This window comes from Phalaenopsis equestris, unplaced genomic scaffold, assembly GCF_001263595.1.
Source record: "Phalaenopsis equestris unplaced genomic scaffold, ASM126359v1 Scaffold000002, whole genome shotgun sequence".
NCBI lineage: Eukaryota > Viridiplantae > Streptophyta > Magnoliopsida > Asparagales > Orchidaceae > Phalaenopsis > Phalaenopsis equestris.
Window position 1 is genome coordinate 67,664,362 of NW_018164444.1, and position 11,890 is coordinate 67,676,251.

At 33.5% G+C, this 11,890-nt stretch overlaps 1 protein-coding gene across 2 annotated transcripts; it reads left to right on the forward strand.

Annotated features, from left to right (window-relative positions):
• The first annotated feature begins 293 nt into the window (after nucleotides 1-293).
• Nucleotides 294-11,615, forward strand: LOC110039404 (lysM domain receptor-like kinase 3). 2 transcript variants are annotated; one of them, XM_020744444.1, is made up of 12 exons: nucleotides 294-1,246; nucleotides 4,212-4,245; nucleotides 4,338-4,348; nucleotides 4,439-4,597; nucleotides 6,089-6,282; nucleotides 7,883-7,972; nucleotides 8,365-8,461; nucleotides 8,545-8,696; nucleotides 8,787-8,878; nucleotides 10,277-10,415; nucleotides 10,570-10,668; nucleotides 11,260-11,615. In XM_020744444.1, exons 1-12 carry the CDS (start codon nucleotides 634-636, stop codon nucleotides 11,422-11,424), a joined length of 1,845 nt encoding a protein of 614 aa, XP_020600103.1. In that variant the 5' UTR covers nucleotides 294-633; the 3' UTR covers nucleotides 11,425-11,615. The 2 variants fall into 2 exon arrangements, with proteins under 2 accessions (XP_020600103.1, XP_020600105.1); XM_020744446.1 differs by having other exon boundaries at nucleotides 6,152-6,282.
• Nucleotides 11,616-11,890: the final 275 nt, after the last annotated feature.

Genomic DNA, 11,890 nt, shown 5'->3' on the forward strand with positions numbered 1-11,890 from the left:
TGATCGAATTTTTTGATGACATATCAATGCTGATATCCGTTATCTTATATGTTAAATTTTTATCAGAAAATTTTTTTTAGCTAATCTTATTGACAAGAAATAAATAAAATTAATCATCTTATTTCCATGCAAAAAAAAAAAAATAAAAAATAATTGTCGACTGATTCAGATCTGAAATCTGTTAAACTCCGACTAATAAAATAAGCATTTAATAAAAAATATATTACATTTTCAAAATAAATTTTAATGAATTTGAATTAATCTTCATAAAAAAATGTGAAAAGAATATTCTATCTCGCACTTTACTTCACAAATCCAAATCACGAAATGAAGTATTTTAACCTCACTTCCATCTCCTTTTGTCTGTTCTGTTTGGACACCAACGAGCCCATGGTCTCCTCTGCCGCCATTAATTACGTCAACCTTCTTCACCCCAATCCTCACAAATGGCTGCTCCACCGAGGCCGACCAACCATTCACGGCTGCCGACCAACTATAAACCTCGGCCTGCTCTTCAGTCTGGGGTCCTCCGCTTCTTCTATCATCCGAAGGAGAATGCTTCGCCTTCTCCCGATCAGTGCTGCCGAAATCTAGGGTTACGGTTCGGATCGCTTCTTGTTGCCATCGTAGAAGATGTCTGCCGCCATTCTTACCGTCCTCATGATCGCATCGCTCTTGCCTATCTCTGAGTCGGGGTGCACGAGGGTTTGCGACCTCGCTATTGGATCGTACTACGTCCCCCCCAATCTCAATCTTTCCTACATTTCCGCCCTATTCGGCATTTCATCCTACGATGAGATACAGCCTTACAACCCTGCTATTGTCAATAGAAACAGCATCCTTTCCGGGTCAAGAATTAATGTTTCATTTCCCTGCAACTGTATCGACGGCGGCTTTCTGGGCCACACCTTCACGTATGTGAAAGTTGGAAATGAGACGTATGACCGGATTGTCACTGATTACGCTAATCTTACTACTTCGGATGGTCTATCGAAGGTTAACGGTCATCCGCTCACGAGGATTTCTGATAGGGGGAGGATTAATGTGACTGTTACTTGCTCTTGCGGAAACCAGTCGGTGTCGCTGGACTATGGGCTGTTTGTGACGTATCCGCTGAGAGCTGGAGATAGCCTCGAATCGTTGGCGGACGGCTATGGATTTTCGGGGAAGGAGGAGCTGCTACAGAGGTTCAATCCTGGCAAGAATTTTAGTGCGGGGGAAGGCATTGTGTTTATTCCAACCAAAGGTGAGTTTTTTTTTGTTTTTTTTTGTCTTTGGTGATTACGATTTCTTTGTGAGTTCTATCATATAGACTGCATATCAAGACTCTGGAATTTATGATTGTTTTGCTGTTTCCTGATGCTTTCATGGGACTGTGAGAAACGTCTTTTCTTGTGGGGCATTTGGCTTTATCTTAGGTGTTTATTATATGCTTTGTTATTTCTTAGCGTGGACATCTTCTCCTTAAATGCGGATGTTTTAAGTTACTCTTGGCGGGTTTTTTCTTTTTTTTTCTTTTTTTGCATGCTAAAGAATATATTTAGCAGGTATTCTTGCGAATTCTGCAATCCTCTTTTCAGGGACTTTGGTTCATAAATTTGAAGCTGGTCCGTTTGGCAGTATTTTAATTAATTAATTTAGAAGAAATATTCAGCGGGTTATTATTGTATCATGACCATTGTCTCTTCACCAAAAGACAGAAACTCGATTCTTATCAACCAAATAAGAAAGAGAAGAAAAAACCTTAATATGGTGAAAAGTAATTTTAATTCAATTTATTTTCCTTTTTCACTTTCATTTCCTCTATTTCAATTATGTTCAACCAGAGGGAGCCAAAAATGTAAAGGAATATGTATCTCAATCCTACAGATTATTGATTATTCTAGAAAATTGAGATATTGCTGCCAGTAAACTTATTTTATATCCCCTTTCATGCATTTAAGTATTCAAAGGTTTTTTAGATGCGCTTCTTTATTTCACTCTTGCATCTTAATTTGACCATTTTGCTGACATAAACTTAAGGCTGCGACACCCTGGTTTAGAGTGCTCTATAAATTATTTCTTGTGTGGTGTACATTTTTGTATATTACTTTTATAGCCTATGCATTATATCTTTTTCTTAAACGAATATACCTTATTTATTTTTGGACACAAATTTTTTTGTTCCACTTTTGCTTACGACTTAGCTGTGTTTAGACCTGAGGAGGACTATGGGCTAGCCAACTTCATTAGCTTAACCAGAATTTTGCCAAGAGTAGTACTTTTGTCATATGAAATAGGTACTCTTGTTTGGTGGGCATTGTTAGCATTCCATGACTCGCACCTCACGTTATGTAATGAATATCGATAATGCTGCATTCTTTGGCTAGAACTCAATGCTTTTAAATTTTATTAATAGGCCTTATAAATTGTTTTCTCTTAATGTTTGTGTGTTATAGTTCAAAATTTTAGTTGTCATTATGTATGAATGTATATGTATTAAGAAAGATTGGCCGGAGTGCGGACCCCGCAATCAACCTCATTTGACTAATTGGAGACAAGGCTCGAACCTGTGACCCCGAGGTCTTACTAACGCTGTTAACCAATGAGCCACGGTGGCGTCACTATATATAAATTTGTGCGTGCATGTGCGCGTGTGAAATGGTAAGAATCTTTCTGCAAAGTTTGAAAACTCTATCATCTTGCATTGGGAAAACTTTGTTAGGTTTTACCTGTTTGAGGATTCTGGATTTTTTCATCAATATTTTGACAGGAGTTAGTTAATCTTCTGAATAAATAATACCATGTCATATTGATTGGAGTTTCTTTGAGAAAATTGAACTTATTGCAGCGGCCTTCATTATTTATCTTGATAGCTTTTTGAGAGAAGTAAGCGAAATTCAGTTGTGTTCCTGACAATTTACAATGGTATTAGTATTTTGCAGCTGGCCATTCCATGCAGAACATTTCAATTTGGTTTCTGGGAACCATAGACAATTATTAAATGTACATGAATATGCAGTTAGAATTAAAAGTATGAATTATTTATTTGAAATGAAGATATAAAATTATGTTAATCAAATTCATTATCAATACATCAAAATGAGACACATAAAGGAATATTTTTATATATATGGGAGTTTAGCACACGAAATATATGATTTGTACCATTTGAATATATTTTCTGTATTTTTGAAAAGATATTGGAAATTAAACTTGTAAAACAATCCATACATTCATATATTATATATGTGTAATATTTGATTTTTCGAACAAGGATGGGGACCTAGCCTACCAACACTTGACTTTACAGAGAGACATTGGAAGTGATACCAATTTTTGAAAGTAAAATTCATTGTTAATAGGATATCTTTGACCCGAAGAAGTTAACGAGAATAAACCGATTGCATGTTGGAATCCAGTTGTAAATAGAACCACATGACAACTTGGTCAACGACTTTGTCAACATGAAACTAAAAAAAGCCACACTCTAAGATTATCATCTCTTCATGTCATGTTTTTTTTTTTCTTGGCCACTCTTTTTCCTTGGAGGGTGTGATGGAGGGAGAGAGAAACCTAGAATAATTAATTTCTCTAAGCACTTAGCAATAATGAAATAAATAAAAAGGTGGGAATAATAAAGATAATCATATAGAAGGGGCGGGATAGCAGATCATTCTCTGATCTACTGAAGGGTGACCAAACAATCATGGTGAGGTGCTGCCTCAAGATGCTGTTATTTTCTTTGTAATTGTGTTGCTTTTTCTTGATTATTATTTTTTTTAATGTAGTTTTACGTGTGATTTTATGTGATTCGATGAAACTTGAATTTTTTTAACCCACCTTGCCCGGGTTAGTTTGGAGTAACATAACCTTAGTGTTAAATTAGCCTAATGTAGACATTCATGATGTATTAACCTTAGACGAGTTATTTGGGGACTAGGCTTGATAGTTGATAGTGCTATTTTTGATGTGATACTAAATATATGAGTGCTCTTCATGTAAATATGAAAGTTTGGGTGTTAGATGTGTCAATACATAAGAATTGTGTGGTATTTATATAAGTGCCCACAATTTTCTGTTGGAGTTTTGCATAAAATAAATGTAGTGTGGAAAGTAGATAATGATCATGCTTTTTTTTTGTGGTTGCCATACATAGTTTCTATGAACTTATGTTTTGCTTAATTTTGCAATAATATCGTTAGATTGTTTTTTTTTTTGTTTTTGGACAGATCCAACAGGAAGCTATCGCCCTCTTATTTCAAGGTAAAATATGATATTTGAAAAATAGCTCACTATTGAGGTAAACCTTGCAGTATTTTTTATTCTAATGCCAGTTTAATTCATATATTCTGCAGCAACACATCTGGTTGGCCCACAATCTTCACTTTTATAAGTATGGACTGGCAAATTAATGAGAAAGTTATAACTTATTATTTTTTACTTCAAGCTTAAGCAGGATTAACAGGCGGAGCTTTAGGTGGAATATGTGTAGCTGGAGCGGTTGGATTTCTGGTGGCTATTTGCTTCTCTTGCAGGTTTTGTAGGACAAAGAAAGCAAGCACCCCTGCATTGCCTGCACTGCAATTTGACAATAACACAAATATGCATGCAAATGGTAATTATTCAGTAAGGCTCTAATTTTTTTTTCCCCCTTGAACAATTGTGCCGGTGTTTTAGTGTTATATCTTTCTAGTAAATCAGCCGCTGCAAACTTAAAGTTAATTATTTCTTCATTTATCAGATGCTTTTGTTCACTTGCTATTGAATAATCTTTAGATATCCTTGATTCTTTCTTGCCCAAAAATCTTTTAAACTATTTTGATTTAAGCCCTTTGTTTTCCCGTAATGATAGACTGATGAGAACAACCTATTTAAAATGTATCCGTTAATTTTTTAGTACCTGCATTTTTATTGCAACATCTTTATTGTATTCGTATTAGCATTTTTTTCTTTATTTTCTTTTGATATTATGCTTCTCGTGCTCGCTCTCAGGTTCAGTAAATTTCATCATAGACTAGTCTACGCCAACCTTGCCGCTTTATTTTATTGCATTCAAGCTTCTTGAATGGTCGATAAATGACCGCGACCTTTCCAATTCTGAGGGACTCATTATGATAATTACAAGGGGACATTTACATACAGACCATGCAGTTTCTATGTATTTACATATCTAATACCTAAACATTGCTTTCTACATTTATACCACCCCAATCTTTCATTTCATATCAAAGACACCTTTTTTTAATTTGAAAAGGTGAAATGCACCTTTTTTTTTGCGTAGGAATGGTGGCATATATATGTCCAAATTGAAGTTTAGATGTTAGATATGTAAATACATAGCAATTGAGTGGTGTATATGTAAATCTTCTTTATGAAAAATTATATTGTGTAATTTGTTGGAAAGTCGGGTTGATTAGTAGCTTAACTTTGGGGTACATCTGATTGATTTTTGAGGACAATGAGATTGTTTTTAAATCCTTCTGTTATTGACTGTCTTAGTCTCAATGACATGAAATTTTAATACTTTGCCATATTATATTTCTTTTGCTCAAACGAACTTATGGGATGAATCATGAATTATATTTGTTTTTGTTTTATCTATTTATTTGGAGAAGTTAAGGTAGCTTATATTTTTATTGTAATATGGTTGATGATAATGTGTGTACTTAATAAGCTTTACTATTTCATCTGTTGTGCTTTGCTTCATGGCCTCCTCTCCAGTGCAAAATAAGGTAAGAAAAGATGAAAGGTCCTTTTTTAGTTAGGGGCATTTACATGCATACCACCCAATTCCTATGTATTTACATATCTAACATCTTGACTTTGTTTTTTACATTTATACCACCGAAATCTTTCATATAACATAAAAAATACAATCATTTTATATTTCAGAAGGTGAAATATACCTTTTTTATGCATTGGTAAGGTGGAATGTATATAAAAATGGAAGTATAGGTGTGACATATGTAAATAAATAGGAATTGAGTGGTAAATCTTCCTTTTGGGGCTCCATCAATCTAACCACATTGAAAATTCTTCATCAAGAAACAGCTATGAAATTATTATAGTTTTCTATTATTGTAATATAGTTCTTTTCTTGGTGAAGCTTCGGCATCTGCAACAGACAGAAGTCAAGAGCTGATTCCCAGTATTGGTACACCATTCACAGGCATCACTATTGATAAATCTGTGGAGTTTTCTTATCAAGAGCTGGCTAAGGCTACTAATGATTTTGATTTGTCTAATAAAATCGGCGAAGGTGGATTTGGTGCTATTTACTATGCCGAGTTAAGAGGAGAGGTTGGTTGTCATCATTCGATAAAATGTTATGACCATTTTCAAAAGCTATTTTTAAATTATATATTATATTTTATAAATCATTTCTGTAATCAAAATGTTCATGATTCATCAACTGCTTTTTTAAATCCCATCACTGTATGAAATCAACTGCTAAGTTTATTTTGATTGAATACATTGAATCAGATTGAAATTGTGTAAAACTGTTATAAAAGGAAGTAGTAGTTTTAGCCTTATTTTTTTGTATATGATATTAAAATTAGAGTGGTATCTATCTCCTTTCTATTTCATTTACTACTATGTTGCTGAAGAGTAAATTTTATGTTCCTGTTTCATAAGTTTGTGTGAAAATTTGGGTTTATTTTGTCATAAAGGCAAAATTTCATAACTTCTTTTGAAATCTGCTATAAGACACCATGATTACAAATTTCTTTTATGAATTTTATGGTCATGAGTTTTGTAGATCGTGTTTGGCATCGATTGTTGGTATTCTTTTTCGTCTTAATTATTTATCTAAAGTGTAATTGATACTTCACTGGGTCGTATGCTGTTGACTTTTCTTAGTTTGGAAGCAACATCCTTGGATGATTCACAGATTGCATTTGCAATTAGATCTCCAAAGCTTCTTTATTTTTTATGTTTGTCAACTTTTATTCAACAAAAAGAACTTTTAGGTTGTTATGCATTGTTTATGAAGTAAAATACGGCAGTAGATCTTTTATGAATGGATTTAGATAATTTACTTTTTTTTACCTTTTGTCAAAAGTATTAGGATTATTTAATAAGACATGAATGAATCGTGTTTAAAAGAGAGACACTAGATGTGATTAAGGAGTCGTGGTTGTTTAACACACAATGCAGCATCGCCATAAATAATTAATCACATATAAATTTCTTTTAATCATGTTGAATATATTTGGAGGGTATAAAATAGCTAAACATCATTTTTAGTGCCTGTTGGATAAACTAATGAAAATTCAAGCTCCATTGCATTTGAACTCTAAAATTATTACTAAATAGATGATTTTTAACTAGTAAAGTTAAATTACATTAATTTGTAGGTTATATGGTACGGTGATATTCTAATCTTTTGCCACTTTTCATTCCATCGCCGTCCTCATTCATACTTTCTTCTGCATCATTAAATTTATAAATCTTCATCTTAATCTTGAAAATTTACCTTTTTGGAATTGTCAAAGTTTTCGCACCTTCACTTTAACAGTTTATTTTTAGGAGCGCTTTTTAATTTCTTTTTCTTTACTAATGATCAATGTCAAGTTATCGTCATATAATATTAACTCATTGTTGGCATTCAAAATATTATCACACATTTTAAATCAAACAGAACTTTTAAACATTAGGCCAAGTATGTTGCACTGATTGATATTAACTTAATTAGTGGATATAACGTTATAAAAAAAATTAAGTGCGGGAGGCAGTCCATGAATTTCTTCAATGTATGTTTGATAAAGGGATGATAATTATGGGTGGTGACTTAACCTGATGTTTGGGATTATTGTTCAAACTTATGTTGGATGCTTGCTTTCTATTTCCCCATATTATCCACTTCTACTAAAGATTTTCTCTTTTCTCCATCTTGCAGAAAGCTGCTATTAAGAAAATGGATACGCAGGCATCTAAAGAATTCCTCGCTGAACTCAAAGTTTTAACACATGTCCATCACTTGAATTTGGTAAACAAATACTCTTTACTACACATCTCCTTTTAGCTTCTTGTAACTGTCCACTCATCTTTAATCGTCTAGCTTTCAAATATTAGCATCATTTGGGGCTCCTTGGGATCACTCTTGTTTTGTTTTTAGTAGTTTAGTGCATTTTTTTGTTTTTTTTTTGAAAGCAAATTAGCTTATTTTAAAAATACTTGGGGCATTTTAAAGTTATTTTAGTGTTTTTTCAAACAGCTAAATATTTTATAGCATGCCAAGCCTGTTTATTTCAAACAAAAACATAAAATAAAAATAATAATAATAAAAAAATTTATCCGAAACTGCCTCTTTAACTGTCACCATCTCAGAACGAGCAACAAGTAACTCTTCTGAACTAATAATATTCAAAACGCATGCAGGTGCGGCTGATTGGCTATTGCACTGAGAGATCGTTGTTCCTTGTTTATGAATATATTGAAAATGGCAACTTAAAGCAACATTTACGTGGGTCCAGAGGTAAAATATTCGTTGCTTGTCAGCACAATTCTCAGATTATAAATTGTTTTTGTTAAGTCCTTTGAATTTGAATGCTCTTATAGGGAGAGATCCCCTGCCTTGGTCTGCTAGAGTGCAGATTGCCCTTGATGCAGCGAGGGGGTTGGAGCACATTCATGAGCATACTGTTCCAGTATATGTCCACAGGGATATCAAATCGGCAAACATTTTGATTGATAAAAATTTTCATGGAAAGGTTTCTTTTTTTTTTTAAGCAGTAGAAAGGTTATTACAAAATGGCAAACTTTGTGACTATGTTGATGTTAAGAGAACTCATATCTTGCAGGTTGCAGACTTCGGATTGGCAAAACTCACAGAAGCTGTGAGTACATCATTGATGACTCGTCTGGTTGGAACATTTGGCTATATGTCTCCAGAGTATGAAACCACCGTCCTTTTTTTTAAGGGGAAATTACTCTCAACTCTTATTTATTAACATATCTATCTCCTAAATTTTAGTATTCACATTCATAACACTCAGATCCTTATCATGACATTAAAAATACCACTTTTACCTACATTTTAAAATTTAAATCCACGTTTTTATGCATAAGGTTATAGCACCAATATGCTGTAAATGTAAATATCAAATTTTAGATGTTAGATATGTAAATTATAAGAATTGTGTGATATGTATGTAAATTTTTCTTTTTTTTTAAACGGTCACATCTATATGTAAATGCGTCTCCTTTTCCCGACTTACCACCAAACTAATCAATTAATAACTAGTCTAGTTATGATCCTCACTATCCTTAAATCAATTATTGGGAGAGAGATTTGGGGAGGATAGTTAACGTTCAACTGGATGAAAGGTGGATTTTAAGATCAGGACGCTAGCTATATATACACTTATTTATCACTTCTACATAGCATTCCTTATTCTGTTGGTTGGGAGCTTGGACTTTCAAGGCCCAAAATATGCTTCGTGTTTGTGAGTTCTCCATTAAGTTCGCTCCAAATTTAGATAAAAACACTTTTTATCACTTCTAAAAGTTTTTGTTCTACAAATGATGCTAGTTATAGGATAAAGTTGAATTATCAAATTGAAGGTTGAATTATCTTTCTTCACTACGAAATTTTGTTGCTGAATTGAGATCAATTTTTGACGTTCAAATTTGAATATTTTGTGACATGCTGGACTCTTCCACATTGTATAGTAGAAATTTTAAAGGTTGGCATGGGGTGTCTGACAAGTTAGAACGCCATCAACTTCACATGCTTTAGCCATTTTTTTATTACACGCTTTAGCCATTTTTTAATTTCATCAGCAGAATGCATCTCTTATGTTATCATATGCGGATCAAATCAATATATTCTATTATGATAAATTTGGAGAAAAGTGTCAAAGTAGTCCCAACTCTGTATAGGGGGTCATTTTAATCATGAACTTTATATATGTGCTAATTTGGTCTTCATACTCTTTTAGCATGTGCTGAAATAGCCTTGATGGAGGATTATTTCAACCCAAATTTAAAGAGTCCGCAGATTAATTTTTCATTTTATAACGTTGAAACTAAAATAGCCCCATGTAAATAGTCGGGACTATTTTAATACTTGAAAATTTGTTTCAGTTGGCTAGAAATAATTTTCTTGTAGTCGACTTAAAAAGATTCGGGCTTGTTGTATAAAAAATTATCTTAATTTATTAGAATTAAATGAAAATATGACACTCAATAGCACACAATCGAGAAAAAAAAAGGATTCATGTAGCCTATGCCGCTTAGTGCGATGAAGGCTTGCTGTTGTTGGCTAGAAATAATTTTCAATTTCTCTCAGATATGCCAAGTATGGTGATGTTTCTCCCAAGGTGGATGTGTACGCTTTTGGCGTTGTACTTTATGAGCTGATTTCAGCCAAAGAAGCTATAGTAAAGTCTAATGAATCTGCTACTGAATCCAAAGGCTTGATATCTCTGGTAAATTTTTTCATTCACTTGTCAATAGCAATAGTTTCTCAATGTCATCTCTCTTGAACAGTATATTGTTAGCTATCAATATGGTGATTATATTGGCATGAAGCACTCACGCCTGGTTATGCTTAAGATAGATTGAATCATATTTTGAAAACAGTTTGAAGGCGCTCTTAAGCAAGAGGAACCAATGGAAGAACTTCGGAGCCTAGTGGATGCTAGGCTTGGCGACAACTATCCAATTGAATCCGTGCTGAAGGTGATGACCTCTACACACACATTTTGAGTAAAGGATTAAAATGATCTTCTGACATTTTGCTTGGGGACAAAATAGTCTTATAGACTATGTAAAAGATTAATTTACTACCCACTCTGATAGAATTATTTGTCTCAATTTAAAGTGTTGAGGAATAGCTTTTTGTAAAGATAGTTATAAAAGTTATGGTGGGGGAAAACAATTTATTAGAATGATGTAGCGAGAGTTATAAATATTTATTTTTTTCAAACAGTCAATCAGTAGTTTTCTTACAACCACCTTACTTTAACAGGTTTGGTCGTAAAAAACAGCTTTCCACCACAAACACAAAAGTTTTTATAAAGCAGCATTTATAAAGCAGCAAAAAAAAAAAAAGTAATTCTTTAAATATAACTGGGATGACAGTCTGAAACTCAAAGTAAATGTAAAATTGTCCTAGACACTTAATACATATTAAATAAGTTGGGAAATAAATTGACCTTTTGTATAATCTGAAGTAACTTTGACCCCCTATAAACAAGTTTTGATTCTTCTCTCTCTATAATCCTTTCTGAACTTTCATATAGTAAGTTTGTCTGTCTGTCTGGTTTCCAGATGGCCCAGCTTGCCAGAGCTTGCACCCAGGAAAATCCCCAGCTGCGGCCTAGCACGAGATCTATTGTAGTTGCACTAATGACTCTATCCTCCCCCAATGAGGAGTGGGACATGGGATCCTTCTATGGGACCCAAACCCTTGTACATCTCAATCCTGGAAGGTAAAATCCTGTCTTATTTTCCCCCTCCCTGATCTCAACTGAAATTTGTAAATTTGTAAAGCTGAGACTTTGCCGGCTTTAGTAGCTTTCTGCCAATCATTGAAGTTGGTGATTGGTATGTAAAGCTTATGATGGTTAGTTAGCTTGCTTGCTTTGGCCCTTCCAAAAGTATCCTATTTGTATAATCCTAATGTAATCTGCTTGCTTTACATTGGTTCTTTGTAGGGAGCCATTTTAGTCCTTAAATTTTTTTTTTTTTTCCCATGAGAGTTAAAATAATTCTCTTAAATTCATAAATTTTAATATATTTAAAATATAATTTATATTAATTATATTTAAGTAAGCTGGCTCATTAGCTAATAAGTTGTCAAGCTTGAGTTCAAATTTGGTTTGTTAGCTCATAAGCTCAATTTGTGAATCATTTATTAAGTTAGACTTGGAGCGCATTCATGTGAAGGAAGCCACTGAAA

Coding starts and splice junctions, on each gene's coding strand:
- LOC110039404 (XM_020744444.1), top strand. CDS start 634: ATGTCTGCCGCCATTCTTACCGTCCTCATGATCGCATCGCTCTTGCCT. Junction 4,598..6,088: donor CACAAATATGCATGCAAATG/GTAATTATTCAG, acceptor TTCTTGGTGAAG/CTTCGGCATCTGCAACAGAC. Junction 7,973..8,364: donor ATGTCCATCACTTGAATTTG/GTAAACAAATAC, acceptor AAACGCATGCAG/GTGCGGCTGATTGGCTATTG.